Source organism: Saccostrea cucullata, unplaced genomic scaffold (genome assembly GCF_032062105.1).
Source record: "Saccostrea cucullata isolate Sc308-1 unplaced genomic scaffold, CSIRO_AGI_Scuc_v1 ctg1262, whole genome shotgun sequence".
NCBI lineage: Eukaryota > Metazoa > Mollusca > Bivalvia > Ostreida > Ostreidae > Saccostrea > Saccostrea cuccullata.
Genome location: NW_026921660.1, coordinates 64,317 through 85,343, shown reverse-complemented (window position 1 = coordinate 85,343; position 21,027 = coordinate 64,317). Strand labels below are relative to the sequence as shown.

At 33.1% G+C, this 21,027-nt stretch overlaps 2 protein-coding genes across 2 annotated transcripts; both read left to right on the top strand.

The window, feature by feature from the left end:
- The first annotated feature begins 5,038 nt into the window (after positions 1-5,038).
- On the top strand, positions 5,039-13,914 carry LOC134260532 (ficolin-2-like). The gene is made up of 5 exons (XM_062743083.1): positions 5,039-5,725; positions 7,516-7,658; positions 8,489-8,585; positions 8,754-8,918; positions 13,633-13,914. Exons 1-5 carry the CDS (start codon positions 5,233-5,235, stop codon positions 13,878-13,880), a joined length of 1,146 nt encoding a protein of 381 aa, XP_062599067.1. The 5' UTR covers positions 5,039-5,232; the 3' UTR covers positions 13,881-13,914.
- Positions 13,915-16,184: 2,270 nt separating this feature from the next.
- LOC134260530 (angiopoietin-1-like) lies at positions 16,185-20,459 on the top strand. The gene is made up of 4 exons (XM_062743082.1): positions 16,185-16,723; positions 17,995-18,125; positions 18,922-19,018; positions 20,191-20,459. Exons 1-4 carry the CDS (start codon positions 16,219-16,221, stop codon positions 20,457-20,459), a joined length of 1,002 nt encoding a protein of 333 aa, XP_062599066.1. The 5' UTR covers positions 16,185-16,218.
- The last annotated feature ends 568 nt before the right edge of the window (positions 20,460-21,027 follow it).

Here is a 21,027-nt window from a genome sequence, read left to right as displayed (position 1 = left end):
ACTATGTATTATAAATTGTTTTCAGATTTTATCAATTATTAATATGAACTCGTGATTAACTTACTTTTTCATTGGTCATTTGCAGAATTATTTTGTTAAAAAACATTCTGATTGTATATACACGTACGCTGAAGTTGACATAAAAAAGATGCTTGAGTTTATGATTGACAAAATCTATGTTGTTTTTAGAGATCATGTCTTCCAACAATCTATTGGAATTCCCATGGGTAAAAATTTCGCTCCATTTTTACCAGACCTTTTTGTATTCATAAGAAGCATAATTTGTGCAAAATCTTATGTGTGAAAGAAAGAAAACACTTGCTATTTGGTGTGGCCTTCAATTCGACATTGTCAATTAATAATGATAATTTCCATTTTTATGTGGAAATGCTATATTATTATCCTGGTTAGCTTGAGATGAAACATACACCAGAGTCTGACTCCTTTATTTCATATTGGAGTATTTTACTTAAAAAGACGTCAATGGTAATCTAACAACCAAAGTCTATGATAAATGTGATAGCTTTAACTTTTCTTTGGTCAACTTCCCTTACACATGCAGCAATATATATTTATCACCTGCATACGGAGTTTAAATATCTCAGTTGATTCGATTCGCAAGAGCATGCTTTACCTATGAACAATTTTTAATACGAGGTAAATTATCGACAAACAAGTTTATGAAACAAGAATTTCAGTAGTCTTATTAATAGTCATCAATTCGTAAGTTCTATGATCGATACAAAGACTTTGTCGTCAGCAAATACAATTTATAATTGAGTCAAATCCTGACTTCTTACAAATTGTTAGTTCATTATTTATACACTGAATCGACGATGGATTTTCTGTAATTATTTCCCGACATTGACGAGGGGCACGCAGTGGGAGTGACCGGTTGGCAGGGAATGTCCACTCTTCCATGACACTTGATCCCACTTCTGATGTTCTGGAGGGTCGCGCTTGTTCTGCTCCTATTTTGTACTGTTTTATGGACTTTGCTATTAATATACTGTTTATATTGATATACTGTGTTACCTCCATATCCTTCAACGAATGCTAGCTTCTATCTAATAATATAACTAATAATGAATTTGCTTTTCATGAAAGAAGGATATGGAGATAACAAACAGTAATCAATATCAAAAGTCCCTAAAACAATACAAAAATAGGAGCATAGCAAACACGGACCTCCAAAATATGAAACAGGTATATTATTCATAAGTTTTCTGACGATGCCAATTGCGATTAATGCGAAAAAATTATTCATATTATGAAAATTAATGGAATGACACGTAATCTGATATTTTTTAAATTTGTTGTTGTTTGTAAATTTAAAGGTTAATCTAAGAAAAGGTTGTTTCTGTTTAAATACATCTTCTTCAACACTTTGCAAACAAATGGTTTTCATTTCATTTTTTGTCTACAAAATGATAACAGGTTTATCTGATTGTAGATTTCCCTTGGATTTTTATCTTTTTCTTTCACTCTTCTTTAAAGTCTAATAAATTCTTGCATTTTTTAAATTTAGTTTGATACTGATTACTAGTAGTAAATTCAATTGAGCAACATTTTAAGTCATTTTCCTGTAAGGTACGGAAGCCCGTTGAGACCTGTTCAGAGAAAGAAATATTTTTATTGCGTTTAATCGCAATAATCATTGCGTTTGAACGAAAAACTTTGCGTTTAATCGCAATAATCAATGCGTTTAAAACGTAATAACAAATATTTCTTTCTCTGAACTGGCCTCAACGGGCTTTCGTAGTAAGGCATGTTTTCATAAAAAAGTAAAGCAATACGATATAATAAGATTATTCCTTACAAATTGTATGACATTCACGTCGAGATGTTAACAATTTGTATTCTACATTAACACATTAAAACATTTATTTCCTTGTTTTTTAAATAACGGTTACTAGCTTATGTACATCGCCGAAGGCGTTTATGCATAAAATTATCACGCAAGCCAATCGATTGATCATCTTCATGAAATTGAAAAATCTGACAGTTATTCCTTATATTTACATGCTTTGATTCCGCCAATCCACATGCTCCAAGCCCTGCTTCTGTCTAGCTGTTGGCCCGCCCTGCACGTGGTTTTTTGGAACCGCGCCAATACATTTATGGGGAAATAAAGTACATTTACATTTGGTAATTTATCTCGGACATAGCCATTGGGAATGTAAATATTAGCTTATGTTTATCGACGATAATTATTACAATCATTGCACTGAGGTTTAAAAATATTTCTATGAATTCATCTTACTTACCATATTTATATTTTTAATTGGAGTTTTAACGATAGTTTGAATGCCCTGGAAAAAAAATTTATATTTAATTTTAAGGAAATAGATTTAAAATATTATCATTATCTTTTTATTCCACTTCTCTAACAGGAAAAAATGTATTTTCTTCAGGAATATGAAATCATTTGGTTATTTCAGGGGTTATTTCTATCTGCACTTATAAGATAACCTCCATGATTATTTCTATGGATAATAAGTGCTACCTATCAATGAATCAATGAACTTGAAGCGAAAGGTCTGAAATCCGTGATAACTGAGGAAGTTCAGCCAAAATGTTTGTAATATTTAGTTGTACACACAGCAAAATTACATGTTCTTTATTTCGCTATGGTGCCTTCTAATCCGGACATGATAAAAGTGTGATAAAAATAGTTTTATTCGCTGTGAACGAATCTGAAGTAAACGTATACAAAAGTATGTGAAAGTATTCATTGAATTTTTTTTTCTTAAAATGATTAAATGCAGTGCAGGTGTACGAGTTTACGCAATTGCAGGGAAAAAAACAGGAATTTCCACATCCAGCTTTACCAGATAATCTGATAATAAGAAACAAAAAAAGACCTATCTATCAACATCTTTTTGCAAACATGTTTAGCTCACCTTATATTACTTATATAATGTTTTCACAAAGGTTATTTTACAATGTTATTATCTGTTACAAAATAGAAAAAAAAATTGAGATGAATCAATTAAATGTGAAAATGACTCTTTTTAGTTACGTTGTAAGAAAACATACAGTAAAGTGGAGTAATTTTTATTCGGGGTGGGTGGGGTGGGGGGGGGGGGGGGCAATGTTCATGGGTAGCCAAAATTTTCCTGGTTCGTGGAGACGTATTTTCGTGGATAACAAGTTCTAAATTAAATACATAATAAAACAAATGGTTATATATACCTTCGTGGGGAAGAAAATTCGTGGGTCAGGGTAACTGTCGAAGGCCATGAACATTGGTCTCCAACGATCATTGATGATTCTAAAGTTTTTTTTTTTTTTGTATAAGATAATATCCAAAGTCAAGATAATACAGAATATTTTGATATCTATTTGTTTTCTATGTGATTACTCTTCGCAAGTTCGGTGAGTTAATTTCCCAATTATTCAAACGGAATGTAAATTTCCTAAAGCGGTGAGTCATTGAAATCTATTACACATCATTTTTAAATCTAAATTTACAATTTCATTTCACAATTAAATAAATATATAAGGAACTATTTTCTAGTTTTTGGGTATACCATTGATGCCAATGCTAGTTGGAAATGTGAAAAATTATCCTTCGTTTCTAACTACATATTGTTGATGCAGTGTCATACCCAACAAACCAGATTATGGCTCCTTAGATTACTCTCAATTCTTTATATATTTTATACATTTTATCCTGTAAGTTACAGTATGACATCAACTTATTATTAGGTCAAATGTTGACTGATCTTTTTCATACTAATGGTGAGGTGATTTTTTACGAACTGAAATATCAACAGATATTTGTGCTATTTCCCGATCATGATAAGGAGCACACGTTGGTATACTGAGGATGCTCACTCATGATCCCTCCTCTGATATATTGGAGGGCCGTGTTTACTTTGCATACGATTTGTATTGTTTAATGCTCTTTTGATTATGAATACAGTTCGTTATCTCTGTATATTTCATCTGTGAAATTCAATTGTGCCATATCAGTAAAATGCAACACAAAAAATACATATATTAATAAATTAAAGACAAAAACTTGGAAACACCTGAGTACGACTCCTTTTTAAATCCATAATTAAACACTGTTAAAATTAAGATAGTAAAAACTAGAATGATGATGGCTTTTCAACTAGGATAGAAGTAATAAAACGGATCCAGGAAGCAAAAGAAAATAAATTGAACCTTTTTAAATAATTTTCTTAAATCCCAATAGATGCTATTTTCAAAGAACATTAATTTCATAGAAAAGATCTTCTGTGAACGTACTTGATATTCGTGTGCGAAAAACTTCTACAAGTTTAGCAATCATCCTTAATTTTGTATATTGTATTTATAACACTCCATTATCTTTTGTATATGGTGCTTATATTTCCAAATTTATTTAATAAACAAGAGCATCCTCCGAGTACGGTTAGTTTTTAAACCGAGGCAGGATATTGACAGATAAATCAATGTTACAGGGAAACCAATTACATCGATTCAGGTCAGCATTTCGTAAAATGGCTCTGTTAGCAAATTTAGCAATATGACAGGCGCGGATCCAGAAATTTTTTCCAGGGGGGGGGGGGGGGGGGGGTCCGCCCAGTTCAAAAAAAAATCCAATCCCAGAAATTTCTTGACATTTTCTCATGCTTTAATATATACATTTTTTAACCGTGGAAATTCCAGGGGGGGGGGGGGGTTCCTGACCCCCACGACCCCCCCCCCCCTCTAGATCCACGCATGAATATGATACAACCAAATTTTTATTTAATAAAATAGAAATTAACAAAAATAATTAAGATTATATGGTAATAAATACCTGTATTGGAAAAAAAATGATTTTTTTTAGTTTTTAGAGTTCCAGAAATAAGAAATAAAGTGCTAATATAAGTTGCAAATCGTGGGTTAAATGCTGTCGCGACTAACTCTTTCATCGTCTGATATAGCTAGTGTAAGAAAAAATTATTTAAAAAGCTAGGTGCACTAAGCATATAACAATGTAAGGGATTCGAACATATTTTAATCTTCTAAGAAGCACTCCTGGCCTCAAAGAATTCTAAGAAGTGATCCATTCACTTTCCAGTGACGTTAAAAACACTTGACACCATACTAATGTTGAGGACGTTACAGTAGGCTAGCTAAAAGTTAGCCGAATGAAAATCCTTTAAATAGTGAAGAATCATTTTACTCAGCGGTTAAAGCAGAAGAAAATTTCTTGCATCCAGATAAGAGAAAACAAAACAAATAAAAAATACCACAATGATTACCGTGGATTATAAATTTTTCATTATTTTTATGGCATCTTGTGTTCCTTCAAATGCTCACTCTCTGCTGACTGAAAATAATGAGACAAAAACCAAGGATATCGATATTCTCAGACAATTGTTGAACCAGGAGACTTTATTCAGAATAGCTTTGACCAAAGACGTTGAGAACATAAAACAATACCTTCTATCAAAACAAGAAGCTGCAACAAACCAGGAAAATGACATTTCAGAAGATCGCCAAGTATCGGAAGAGAGAAACTTTATTAACTCATCATTTTTGCAGACTATTGCAGAGAGCGTCAACAATCACAAAATAGAGGAAATGAGAAAGGAAATGTCTTTACATAGAGAACAATTTTCAAAATTATCTGAAAATTTTACCAAGCTTTCATCAATGCTCTTAAGAGGCTTTGAGAGACTTGAAAATATGAACGTGACAAGAAACCCGATGCAAAATATTGCTGCGTTGGATATCGACGTTCAAGGTAAGCAACCAAACATAAAATTATTTGTGATCATATTTCAAATTAAGAACCTTCTACTAATTTCAGCGTAGCGAAGTGGTTAGAGCGTATGTTTTAGAGTCGTTAAGTAAGGAGTTGATCCCTACGTCGCGGGTTCGAATCCGACTGTGGGACGTGGAAACCGGTCCTTCGAATAAGACCGTATAAACCGAGGTCCCGTGTCGCAGAAAGAACTGGAACGAAAAAGATCCCTCCCTGATCAATGGCCCTGAGTGCCGAGTATAGGGGAAAAAAATGAAGCTCTCCATCGGCAAACGGTGGCGTCTTCATATTAGTGGAGAATTCAGGAGAGGGGCGTTAAACACCAAACAATCAATCAACCTACTAAATTCAGCACACGGCTTAATATCTTTATATTTTTTACGAAATTTTTAATATACATTGTAATCACCAAAATAAGTATTTACATAAATTTCTTATATTTGCTTAAAATTAGTGAAATCGGTGGAAAAATATAATTAAAAATACCTTCATCGACCTAAACATAAAAGTCCCTTTATTTTAAAATGTATCACATGTGGATGCTACCTGAAAAGATACGTAGGGAGATTTGACGGAACAGTTAATATCTACAAGTATAGTGCCCGGATAGGGCTAATATCGCAAACTGCTCTATCCGGACATCATTGTAATCACCTTATTTTTTCTTATTTGGCTTTTATGATGTTGTTCATAAAATAATCTATATATGAAGCACAAACAAAGAATCTGATGTTTGAAGAAACATTAAGTCAAATTAATTTTATAATCATTTCATGAATTCATTAGAACATGGAATATATAATCACATTGTTCAAAAATGAATTTGAGATGTTTTTAATATAAAATGTTAAATGAAGATATAAAAATTTCTTACTGAAGCACTTTCCCCCTTTTTTAGAAAACATATTTTTATCTAATAGATGTCAAATTTTTCGAATTTCGTTTAACGTTTCTCTATCCTTCAAGATAGACTGAAAAAAAATACAATCAGTTCCTTACATTAAGAACATACAAAACCTTTAAAAATCATCCGAAATGGAGAATTATGTGGCTCAATTCAGGTGTGGAATCCCTCCACCTCGCGAGGAAACCGGAAGATACACCGGCAAAAAGCCGGGAGAAAGACCAACAATTACCCGAAACCGAGATTATTTTTTGTTAATTGTCCTTTTTATGAACAAATCAGACATCACAAATTTGCAGAACTTTCACAATTTTCGATTTTTGGACCACTATGAAGAATCTAAATAATTGATGTCAGTTTGTCCAATAAAACTTGCAAAGTTTTTAATACAAGCTTATTCAAAGACACATAATACACTTATCCACTGTTTATGAATGGGATAGCTCTTTTATCAAACCCGCGACAGGGAACTATTCTCCGAGAGATAAGCGTTTTATTGTACTGATGTATAATATAATTTTTGAGGTTTGAATTTTTTTTGGAGTGATATAATACTGCAAAAATAATCTGAAATCCTGATGACAGAAATCATTTCTGTGTGATTTCTGATTTGTCACAAAGCTACTGAAGTTATTATGACATTATCAGTCAATAGATTTTTTGCTGGAAATCAAAATTGGAGGCAAAAATTGCATGAAAATTTCCGAGGGTGGATAACAAAAACTATACTTTGAAGCTGTTATTATCAACATAAAGTTGGAATAGTCAACTTTAAAGTCAAATTTACCCTATTTAAAGCTGGAATTATTAAAAATAAATACTCTCAACAAACACGAAAAGCCCAATAATTTTGCCTTTTATTTAGATAAAAGGTACAAGGACTGTCAAGAAATTTTGAAGCAGAACAGGAGCCTGATGAACCAGAATGGTGTATATACGATTTATCTTGGGTGTAACACACCACGGAGGGTCTACTGTGACATGACAACCAATGGAGGCGGATGGACGGTACAGTACTTCTATAAATAAAAAATATTCTCTAAAAACAAATATAGTCTATAGTATGTGTAAGGAAATATATCGAGATAACGAACAGTATTCAAGATTAAAAGTTCATTGAACAATACAAAATGAGGCCAAAGCGAACTGGGGCCTCTGAAACATCAGAGGTGGGATCAGGTAGGATGGAGAAGTGAGCACCCCTTGCTGATCAATCACATACACAGCATGCTCCTTGTCATGATCAGAAAATAACGGAAAATCCGTCGTCAATTTAATGTGTAAATTATAGAATTACTATGTGTATGAAAAATGTCAGTCAGCATTTGACTCAATATAAAAAAAATTTGGGGGACAAGGTCATTGCCTTTACCAAAGAACTTACGAAGTGATGATTTTTAACGAGACTGCAAATATTATTGTCAATATTTTACCTCGTTTTAGATACTGTACGTACGTAGAGCATGCCGAGATAATATTCTATTACAAGCTCTCCATCTTGCCATCTGCCATTCGATTATCTCAACGGTATTACATTTACACTCAATACAGTTAGCAATAATGAGTATTACATTCACTCACTCACTCACTCACTCTGAAATTGATAGAAATGCTTTCTTTTTATTTTACTCCATCAGCTCTGCAACTTAACATCAGTTATATTTTTACTCACACGTTGAAACCTAACTATTTAGCATGATCCTGAAAAAATAACATTAAGTTACTTCAAAAGTGTACCCTGCGTGTACCCTGCATTTCTTTTTTACTATAAATATGCGTCCATTTTTGTAAGCTTAATTTGAAAACAATTTGGAAATAAAGAGATACATGTATGACAGGTGATACAGAGGAGATTTGATGGATCGACAGATTTTAACAGAGGATGGAAAGACTACAAAGAAGGTTTCGGAGATCCTGACAAAGAATACTGGTTAGGTAAGATGAATATAATTTTAATGTTCAGTGCTGACAATGTTATTTGATAAAAGAAAATCAATATGTCAAGGATTTTTTAAAAAACTATTTTTTTTATCATATGTTCGCATTTAGTATGCATTATCGAGGCATTTTGCATTTAAAATGGGGGATTTTATATTTTTAAAGGGAATGACGCAATACATTATCTGACCGATAGAAAACAAGACGAATTATGGATAGACCTAGAATCATTCTCTGGTTCATTTGTGTATGCTAGATATTCAAACTTCTCCGTTGGAAGTGAGAAAGACAAATTTCAACTGTCTATTGCAGGATACATTGGAAATGCAGGTAAAATATTGCATACTTATATGTGTTCTTGAAGGCATCATATCATATGACCTTAAGCTTGTCAGCAAATACAATTTGCTGACTGACGTTTTTCTTTCTAATTGTAAGTCCATTATTATTACAAGAATTGAATGCAGATTTTTTTGTTATTTCCCGATCATGATAAGGAGCACACGGCGGGTGTGACCAGTCCACAGTGGAATGCTCACACCTTCATTGCACCTAATCCCACTTCCGATGTTTCAGAGGTCCGTGTTTGCTCTGCTCCTATTCAAATTGTGTTCTGATTTATAGACTTTTGATCTTGAAAACTGTTCGATGTCTCCATAAGTTTCATTTTGCGGGGTCATGATTTGAACAAACTTGAATCTACACTACCTGAGGATGATTCCACATGAGATTTATCTTTCCTGGCCCAGTGGTTCTTGAGAAAAAGATTTTAAAAGATTATTTCTATATATTCCTAGGTAAAACTTAATCGGTCATATTGGCCCAACCCTACCCCGGGGGTCATAATTTTACAAACTTGATTCTACACTACCTGAGGATGATTCCACATGAGTTTTAACTTTCCTGGCCCAATGGTTCTTGAGAAGAAGATTTTTAAAAATTTTCCTAATAATATTCCTATGTAAAACTTTGATAAGCCATTTTGGCCCCACCCTACTCCCGGGGGCCATGATTTGAACTAAGTTGAATCTACACTACCTAAGGATGTTTCCCTATAAGTTTCATCTTTCCTGGCACAGTGGTTCTTGAGAAGAAGATTTATTTTTAAAATGCCACCAAATTTTCATTAATTCCCAATTATCTCCCCTTGAATTAGAGCGTGGCCCTTTGAACAAACTTGAATCCCATTAACCAAAGGATGATTTGTGGCAAGTTTGGTTGAAATTGGCCCAGCGGTTCTTGAGAAGAAGTCGAAAAAGTGAAAAGTTTACAGACAGACGGACAGACAGACGAACGGACAGACAGACGAACGCCGGACAAAATGTGATCAGAAAAACTCACTTGAGCCTTTGGCTCAGATAAGCTAAAAAATGTAGACTTTACATTTAAATTATTAAATTCCCTTAATCACTCAATTGATATAAGGGAAAAACAATTACATTAAACGGCACAATTTTATTTTGATCTATATTCTTTAAGTGTTAAAAAGACAAAAAAGAAAGGCTTGCACCCCTTATCTTCAAATTTTGTTTTGTCAATCTCAGAAAATATAATTTTACAAATGTAGACCTTTAATTTGGTCAATCCATGAATAAATCGACTTCACAGAAAAGCAAATTGACCTCTCACTTCGTGCTCGGTTGACATATGCTTTTCTGTGAAGTCGATATATCGACCTCATGAAAGGGCTATATTTATATAAAAATTTTTTCTAATTTTTTATTTTGAGGAGGCATTTTCTGTGAATAATTTTATGAACTCTGTTGAACACAAGAAACTTTTAGAAACTGCAAGATTACCATTAACGTCTTTTCAAGTAAAATATCCTGTGGTATCTTCATCACAAGCTCACCGGGATATATCGTATCTACATAAGAATAAAAATAACCATTGTTTATTTTAAAAAAGACGTTAATGGTAATGTAACAGCCAAGCTCTATGATAAATGTGAGGCCATATTATTCTCAATCGTCAACTTCCCTTACATATTCAGCAATATACCTTCATCACCTGCATACGGAGTATATATATATCTCATTTGATTCGATACACAAGAGCATGATATACGTATGAACGATTCCATTCCTAAAACGATGTTTATTGACAAAGAAGTTGATGAAATAAGAATATCAGCAGTCTCGTTTTAGATAATAATTTTATATGTTCTATGGTCAATACAATGACCTTTTCAGCAAATACAATTCGTCATTGAGTTAAATGCTGACTGAAGTTTTACTTACTTATTGTTAGTCCATTATTTATACATTGAATTGACGACGAATTTTTCCGTTATTTCCCGATAACAACGAGGAGCACACGGCGTATGTGACCGATCATCAAGGGATGCTCACTCCTCCATGGCATGTGATCCTACCTCTGACGTTTCGGAGGTTCTAGTTTTCTTTGCTCCTATCTTATATCATTTTAGGACTTTTTATCTTGAATACTCTTCGTTATCTCCAAGTGTTGCATTGCTTAAAGTCCCTCTCGAGAATTTTCCACTCATGGAGACACAAATACTTGCCGGTTGAGAGCCACAAATTTTGTTCTATACTTAACACTCAGGGCCATTGAGCAATGAGAATCTTTTCCATGCTAGCACCTTATACGACACGGGACTTCGGTTTATATGGTCTCACCAAAAGAACCAGTCTTCTTGTCCCACAGTGGGAATCGAACCCGAGACCTAAGGATTAACTTCTTACTCAGTGACTCTAGAGCAGACGCTCTAACTACTGCGCCACTTTTGTTGTCGTGACTGATTCAGAATAACTTTCTCGGTCTCAAAATGTTGTTTGAATATAAAAGCTCTGGCTCAGAGGTTATCCTGAATCATGCGCTAAAATGTGGACTTTATTTCTTAAACATTGATTAAATATATGAAACTATTATTTATGCCCCCTTTCGAAGAAGGGCGGGCATATTGCTTTGCTGCTGTCTGTCGGTCTATCTAGTTTCCGTTCATTTTCTTCACAACCGTTGCACATACTGAAATGAAATTTGATTTACAGATTTATCAGATGAATATCTAAATCAAGTTCTGTTTTGGGTACGATCGCGCCATTTTTGTAAGAGTTATGCCCCTTAGACGTAGAAAAATTCCACTTATTTGCAGTTTCCATTCATTTTCTTTGCAGAGGTTGCACATACTGAAATGTAATTTGGTATACAGATTTTTCAGCTTAATATATAGATCAAGTTATGTTTTGGATATGATTGCGACATTTTTGAAAGAGTTATGCCCTTTGGACTTGGAGAAAGTACAAAAATTGTATTTTTATCAGATACAAAAAGACACGCACTCATACCTGGAGCACTTAAACGAAAATCCTTGACGGTACCCGACGCCATAAACATAATACATGTAACTTTTCTCAACAGAATCATCGTTTTACCTCAACAGATTTCGTTTGTCAATTCAACCAGTCGTCAAAAGCGAACCCAAACTGTTCAGGTTTCATACGTAAAATAATATTTTACACTTCTTGTCTCAGATCCTGCAAAATCTAAAACCTCTGTTTTCGTAAAAAAGACTTATAGTACGGAAACACGACAAAATTATGTAATGGAATGCAGTTTTTACAGCAATGCAATTTTGAAATGATGGTCTCCCTTCACGCATATCATTCTGTAAACTGTCCCTTCCGAACGAAAAATCTTCTCTGGGGCAGAGTGCTATTAAAACACTGACAAACAGCTTACTTTACCTTTTTAACCCGACTGTTTAAAGAATTTATAGATCTCTGTCGTGTTTTCCCGATGTCTACACAAAATTTCACAACTGCTTTCTCTTCCACTTTTTCCTTAAACGTCAATTTTTCGAACAAAGAATATCCTGTCTTGATAGGTTTTAATTGCAATTTCTCAGTCATTTCGAGTATTTGAAAGTTCAAAATTTCTAGGTTTTATTTTATATGTTTTGTCAACCTAATAATGTACAAGTCATCCAAATTTCCTTGGAAATTTACAAAATACGAGGGCTGTTCAATAAATAATGTCCTGAACTGTATGGCATACAATACAGATATCATATGACATTAAACTTAACTTTCTCTCATAACTGAATCCTTACTGAATTTATAACAGTTCATGTGACCACTTTTCATTACATAGTTTCATCGTGAGAAGCTGAGAAACAAGGGCTTTTCGAGACATTGCATTATAAATGAAGGGTAGAGAATCAGTAAACTAGAGTGAAAATAAAAGCTTTATTAAAGCTGCTGTAAAACTTGTTAGAAATCCCAAAGAAATATTCACTGAAATATGTGTCATTTACAGCAACCAATGCCTGTTTTGTAGACAAATGAGCGGGTGGATTTCAATGATAATAAATTATATAGTGGGCATCAAAAATGGGTACCGTCCTTGCCAACAAAAATTTTAACAACTTATGTACTGTTCGCCAAATTTTAACAAATAGTATTTAGTAATGTATGATTTCAGAAGGAAGAAACGAGTCCAGGAAATCGTTGGGTCTACCAATTTCCAGTATACTAAGGGTCATACCCAATAATGAGTTCTAAAACAATCAGAAATTGGATACAAAATGTTACGGACATGTGTTTTAATTAAAAGAGATTAATAAGTAATATAATGAAGACTAAATCATTGAAAAGCGTCTTTTGCTTCTTTCTGAGCACCGAGGACATTATTTATTGAACAGCCCTCGTATACACATGAAATTTATAAAGTGATAAAAAAAACTTTTTAATTAATGTTTGCCGTGCTCCGGGTCCCCATCCCAAGCCTTATAATCCGGTCATAATTGTAATTTTATGTTTTTAATTGAATATTAATTTACATTTTGTATGATTACTATGCTCATTATAAATATAAATGACACAATTTTTATTATAATTTAACTTCTCCACGAACTTTACGGACAACCCTCTTATACTTACAATAATATAAAAAAAAGAAACACTGCTTTATTAAACAGTGATATAACATTCTATATATATATATATATATATATATATATATATATATATATATATATATATATATATATATATATATATATATATATATTCAAATGTTTTAGGGGACATGATGATAAAAGCTCATGATTTGAATGGAATGTTTTTTACAACAAAGGATCGTGATAATGACAAGAACTCCGCCAACTGTGCAGTTAAGCATCGCACTGGAGCATGGTGGTATAATAGCTGTTCATGGTCAACTCTCAACGGCGACTATCAAACCTCAAACAAAAATAACAGGAAAGGTCTGTCTTGGGGAACAAATTTTGAAATCATGAAATCTGTTAAAATGATGATAAGATCGAAATAAAATATACGAGCAAACTGGAAATCAGATATATTTTTGATTATTTGAAAACTTTTGGAAGAAAACTCAAATGAAGAAATGTGAAGAATCACATTATTGTACGTATAAATACTTGATATCTGTTAAATTGTCAAATTTTCATTTAAGTTACTAAAGACAATGTTTGAGCTATGCTATCAGAATATGCATTTATTGTATATAAATATATGTACACTTTAATGGTGTTCATTATGCATGTTTACAAAATAAAGCATGAATGTTATTTGTCTTTTTTTAATCTCTTACTAGTACTGTTAGACTGGGTTTGGTTTCACGAAAACAAATTTGGCGGATATTTGGTGAATAAATATTATTTTTATCAAGAAATAAAGAATAGACTTAATGAAATATCTTAAAGCATAAGAATAAAAAAATGAAAAAGACCTTGCAACAACCGGAACAGATACAATTGTCTTGTTGGGATAAGGAGATAGCGAACAACAATCAAGCTGTTAGTCCACATAAACAAATCAGAATAAACTCAGACCTCTGATTTCAAACTTAATTATATTTTTAAAAAATATTTAAAATCCTCATACATGAGACCAGTTTTAATATTTGAATTAATTTCTCAATTAAAACATAAGCACATTCCAAACTGCGATAAACATGAGTTGGTATTTAGTAATTTTTGTGAGGACTGTATAAATTAATTTGTTCTAAATGTGCTAGATCTGACCATGATGATCATAACTGGGATGTCCTATCAACAATAGATAGCAATTGAAAGAGACAGCTCACAGATTTTCTCAAACGTATCAAAGAATTTACCAGAAATTGATGAAGAAATAAAAATAAAATCAGAAGAAAGAGTGCAATTCGTTGTACATCAGAGATCTAGTGTGCTGGGTATATTATCCTTCATTTCCAATTACATATTGTTCATGCAGTGGCATACTCAACAAACTAGACTATGATTTCTTAGATTACGCTCAATTCCCTATATGTTTTATACATTTTATTCTGTTAGGTCAAATGTTGACTGATCTTTTTCATATTTATTTTGAGGTGATTTTTTACAAACTGAAATATCAACAGATATTTGTGTTATTTCCCGATCATGATAAGGAGCACACGTCGGTATACTGAGGATGCACACTCATGATCTCACCTCTGATATTTTAGAGGGCCGTGTTTACTTTGCTTCCGATTTGTATTGTTTAATGCTCTTTGAATTTACGGTTCGTTATCTCTGTATATTTCATTATTTCATCTGTTAAATTCAATTGTGCCATATAAGTAAAATGCAACACAAAAGAAAGCTTATATTAATAAATAAAAGACAAGGCTTGGTAACTCGCGAGTACCACTCTTTTTTAAATACAAAATAAAAACACTATTAAATCTAAGATAGAAAAAACTAGAATGATGATGGTTTTTCAACTAGGATATTAGTAATAAAACGGATCCAGGAGGCAAAAGAAAATAAATTGAAACTTTTTTCATAATTTTCTTTAATCCCAATAGATGCTATTTTCAAAGAACATTAATTTCATAGAAAAGATCTTCTGTGAACGTACTTGATATTCGTGTGCGAAACACTTCTCCAAATTTAGCAATTATCCTTAATTTTGTACATTGTAATTATAATACACCGTTATCTTCTGTATATGGTGTTTACATCTCTAAATTTATTCAATACGCAAGAATATCCTCCGAGTACGGGAAATTTTCAAACCAAGGCAGGATATTGACAGAAAAGTTATTGTTACAGGGAATCCAACAACATGGTTTCAGGTCAGTATTTCGTAATATGACTCTGTTAGCAAATTTAGACATATGATACATCCAAACTTTTATTTAATGACATAGAAATTAACGATACGAATTAAGAATATAAGGTAATGAATACCTTTAACGGAATAGATTTTAATTTTTGTTGAAAATTCCAGAAATAAAAAAAATAAATTGCTAATATAAACTGGAAATCGCGGGTTAAATATTGTCATGACTAAGTGTTTTCTTTCATCGTCTGATATAGCTGGTGAAAGAAACAATTTACATGTATATAAAAAGCTAGGTGGACTACCCATAACAATATTAGGGATTGGAACACATTTTAATCTTCTAAGAAGCTTTCCTGGATTCACAGAATTCTAAGTACTGATCTATCCACTTTCCTGTAACATTAAAAACACCTGACTCCCTACTAATGTTTACGTTATGGAAGGCTAGCTAAAAGTCAGCCGAATGAAAATCCTTTAAATAGTGAAGAATCATTATACTCAGTGGTTAAAGCAAATTAGATTTTCTTGCATATCCTTCTTGCATTCAGGTAAGAGAGAACAAAAAAAAAAACACAATGATTACTGTGGATTATAAATTTTTGATTATTATTATGACATCTTGTGTTCCTTCAAATGCTCATTCTCTGCTGACTGAAAATAATGAGACAAAAACCAAGGATATCAATATTCTAAGACAATTGTTGAACCAGGAGACTTTATTCAGAATAGCCTTGACCAAAGTCGTCGAGAATATAAAACAATACCTTTTATCAAAACAAGAAACTGCAACAAACCAGGAAAATGACATTTCAGAAGATCGCCATGTATCGGAAGAGAGAAACCTTGTTAACTCTTCATTTTTGCGGACGCTTACAGAAAACGTCAATGGTCAGAAACTGGAGGATTTGAGTAACGAAATTTCCTCACAAAGGGAGCAGTTTTCACAATTATCTAATGACTTTAAAAAGCTCTCAGCAATACTCTTAAAAGGATTCGATGGACTTGAGAATACCAGTACGAATATATATCCCGTGCAGAAGTCTTATGCAAAGGATTTCGGAGAGAGAAATGACCTACTCGGTAAGTAATCAAAATTTATACCATAATTGCACTCTAAAGATGTGTTGTATTTAACTATTTTATTTAGCGCCTTAAGTGAAAAGCAGTTTTCTTTCTTTTTCAAGTACAGAGCTGTTTGGGTTTTTAATTCTTTATTATTAATATATCATAGTTAAAAAGATGTACTAAATTAAGTTTATGCTGATTTTTAAGGAACTAATTTCCACTTATTATAGTTCAAGTTAAGTAAAAATACTTTAATCTTTTAGTTATTTAGTTTTCAATAAACAATTTGGAAAATGAAAACGATGAAGTTAAAAAAATAGTTATAACAAGATTATACAAGGGGAGGAATTTTAGTCATTACAGAATAAGAACATTTACGTGAACAGCACCTCTTTGCTTTATTAAATGCTTACCGGCTACGTAGCCTAGTGGTTGGGTGATTGGTTTTTGTGGTCGATACGTATACTTGTGTCCTCAAAAATTTGAATTTTTCAATTAAAATTTGTATTTGACAAAAAACAAAAAAACAAAACAAAAAAAAAATTGTTTGAAAGATTCAAATTTTTGTAGAGGACACTTGTTATCCGCTCCACGTTAAATCCTGCAACGGAAACACGGGTAGAAACTGTTTTTTCTGAGCGATCGACATTAAATGCATATGTAAAAGATCTTTTGAAACCTTTAACTTTAAGATTTTAGTGTTACCGTGGTCGTTGACACGATAAAGAACCCTTAGTGTGTAATATCCTTTAGTGGCCGAGTCTATACCAGACTTAGAGGTCCTTCACCGGTATAAGGTTGACTTTTTATATGAGTGATTTTTAAAAGAATATTTACATACACTTAACGGTAATTGAAAAAGAGTTTTGTCATGTTCCTTCGTTATTTTAGAATTAACATTTGAAAAAATAGAAACTTTATGTCTGAAAACGTTTATAATTTTCTATGTTCTTACATTTAACTGCTTTGTATCTGCATGAAAACTTATCTTTTACCACAAAATGTACATATCGTCTTTGAATAATGAATCCCTGCACATTTCCAATTAACAATTTACTTCGTATTTACATATTTATCAAATTATGATTTTAAAAAGTAATTAAGTTTGAACACGAAGTCTTCAAGTGTTCTGGTAAATGGTTTTTCAACATGAAAATTAAATAATAAAAAAAATATATTGTGAATTTTTCTAGCAGTATTCTTATAAAACATGTTTGAATGAGTCCTTGATATAACTGTTCTTAACATATTTTGGAGACAAAGACGGATTCTTCTCATTTATTTAGGTAAAAGATACAGAGATTGTCAAGAGATGCTGAGACAGAACGAAGACCTCGGGAACCAGAACGGAGTGTATACGATTTATCTTGGATGGAGGGTCTTCTGTGACATGACGACCAATGGAGGGGAGTGGACGGTATTTTTCATCAATTAATATATACAGTCAAACCTGGTTTTATCAAACTCAATGGGAAGGGGGTAAAACTTCGAAATTTCCGAGGAGTCGATATATTCAGAGTAGAATAAGGGGTTGGGACTTCTAATCCCCCGATATGTATTCATAGTTTTTGAAAAATTAGTGTTCGAGATACGGAGGTTCAAATGCATACTAGTAGTATGTGGTTCAATATAAGAATTATGCTATAGATCCAGATGAATAGTGAAGATAACGAACAATGATCAAGCTGAAGTGTCCATAAACACCATACGTCAAGTTTGGAGGAGATCAAATTCAGCTATGTGTTCCGTATCAGAAAAGCAGAAAAATATTATGATCATCAACTTCATTTTCTTCGCAAATGTTTCAGCTTTAGATCTTGAATACTGTTCGGAGGGGCGTATAAACAGGGGGGGGGGGGGGCAATGGGGTCTGCCCCCCCCCCCACTTTTTTTACCATCTATGCTTATACTATAGGAAATGTGAAATGAAAACCTGGTTGCCCCCCCCCCCCACTTTTAGTGATGTACCGACGAAAATGTAGTATTAGAATAGGTACTGAAAGTAGTTAACACATAGAAAAAGTTTACCTCCCCCCCCCCCCCCCCCCCCCCCCCCCCCCCGCCCATGAAATAGGATTTTCGATCTATTTTTTTTTTTTTGCTTGTCAACTTTAAATAAAAAAAAAAATTTTTCTCTGGCTGCCCCCCCCCCCTCCCACTTTCAAAAACGATGCTACGCCACTGGTTCGTTATCTCCATATGTTTCATTTCAGGTGATACAGAGGAGATTGGATGGATCGACAGATTTTAACAGAGAATGGAAAGACTTCAAAGAAGGTTTTGGGGATCCTAACAAAGAATACTGGTTAGGTAAAGGGATATTTCATTAAAATAATACTCAAGTTTGACAATGTGATGATAGTAACGCAGCATATCTAAGGAGATTTTGTGGTTCATTTCAAAGAATCAAATGACCATGTTAATCAGATGATATTATTATAGAGATTTAGAACACTGATTTAGTTTTTTTACTGTGAGACAAGATTCTGGTTGGTTCTTACACCAGTAACTACAATATTTTTTCTGTCATTTTTTTCTGAAATGTAGGTTATCATATATACTGCATTGCACGCAAGGCTACCCTGACGATAGTTAACTATGGTTTACTATAAATAACTATAATAAACTTTGCTTTGCTACAGTTTTAAACTTTTTAATGTAATAGTAATAGTGATATAAAACTATTCAGTATAATATTTTTCCTACAATTACATGTAATGAAGTATTTTTACTATGGATTTCAGATTGTAATTTTCTATGTTCTCCAATTTAGACATGAACAAAATGAAAGTATTACTTGTATACTCACATTTTATTATAAATTTTTCCTCGTTGTTATTAAGAATTAAGCATCGATAATTCAAGTAATGTTCCGAAGTAAAGTATCACAGTGAACAAAGTATTTACTTTTTAAAGTTAAATATATGTAATTTTAATGCCCCCTTTCGAAGAATGGAGGGCATATTGCTTTGCTGTTGTCCATCGGTCGGTCTGTCGGTCCACTATCAGTTTCCGTTCATTTTATTTGCAGAGGTTGCACATATTGAAATGAAACTTGGTATACAGATTTATCATAAGAATATCTAGGGCAAGTTTACTTTTGGATACGATCGAGACTTTTTTGTCAGATGTATGCCCCTTGGACTTAGAAAACTTCCAATTATTTGCAATTTCCGTTATTTTTTTTTTTTTTTTCACAGAGGTTGCACATATTGAAATGAAATTTTGGTATACAGAATATCATTTCATATTCATTTGAATATCTAGATCAAGTTCTGTTTTGGATATGATCGAGCCATTTTTGACTGAGTTATGTCCCTTGGACTTTGAAAAATTCCATTTGTATGTGGGAGGGGGTCGTAAGTGTTTTACAAACATCTCTTGTTATTTGGGTATTGATCCTATATCCTGAAAGAAAATAATGGATCTTCGTTAGAAATTACTTTAATCAATCATATATAAATGGTGTTCACATTTTACAGGGAATGACGCACTCCATGATCTTACCGATAGAAGAGAACAAGAATTGTGGATAGACTTGGGACAATTCTCTGGCTCATTCGTGTACGCTCGATATTCAAGCTTTTCAGTCGGGAATGAGAAAGACAAATACCAACTGACGATTGCAGGATATAACGAAAATGCAGGTTACCACCTTTTTATTGAAGTTAAATCCTTCAAATGCAACGAAATCACCCTTAATATTTCGCGCCGTCACGGAAGTGTAGTCGGTATAGCGCTCGCTACATGATCGGGAGGCCATATGTGTTCGAATCAAGGCGGGGACTGACTAAGTCGATGAAAATAGATAGCGACTTTCGCCAAGCATGAGCACTTTATGATTAAAATTGCCGGTCCTGTGGATGAGGCTATAAAACTGAGACCTTGTTTCACAACAGTCCTCATCGATCACTGACCAGTGGCCCTGAGGGTCGAGTAAAGGTCGAAATATAATGCCTTTCACTGGTATATGGTGATGTCTCTACATTATCAAACGGGACGTAAAATAACAACAACAATCAATCAATGAATCCGACGCAAATAAAACCTAGAATGAAACTAGAATGAAAACGCCCCGGATCTTAAATTTATTATTCCATTCACGGTAGCTCAGTCTCTTAGTGAAATTGTGTTTGCTTTGAAATCGGGGACCTGGGTTCGATTCTCATTTCTATATGCACCGCGTCAAACCGGACTTAAAAATATGAAGAAACTGTTCATCACCATGTGTCTGGCATTAAAATTCAAAGCTGAACACGACTCGTAAAAAGGCATGCGCCATTTTCGATATCATTATCTATGTTGTGGAAAGAATAGAA

Bases quoted from the DNA above. Each gene is read 5' to 3' on its own strand.
- LOC134260530 (XM_062743082.1), top strand. From the start codon at position 16,219: ATGATTACTGTGGATTATAAATTTTTGATTATTATTATGACATCTTGT. The intron at 18,126-18,921 runs GTATTTTTCATC...GTTTCATTTCAG, and splicing joins CCAATGGAGGGGAGTGGACG to GTGATACAGAGGAGATTGGA. The intron at 19,019-20,190 runs GTAAAGGGATAT...CACATTTTACAG, and splicing joins TAACAAAGAATACTGGTTAG to GGAATGACGCACTCCATGAT.
- LOC134260532 (XM_062743083.1), top strand. From the start codon at position 5,233: ATGATTACCGTGGATTATAAATTTTTCATTATTTTTATGGCATCTTGT. The intron at 7,659-8,488 runs GTACAGTACTTC...CATGTATGACAG, and splicing joins CCAATGGAGGCGGATGGACG to GTGATACAGAGGAGATTTGA. The intron at 8,586-8,753 runs GTAAGATGAATA...ATATTTTTAAAG, and splicing joins TGACAAAGAATACTGGTTAG to GGAATGACGCAATACATTAT.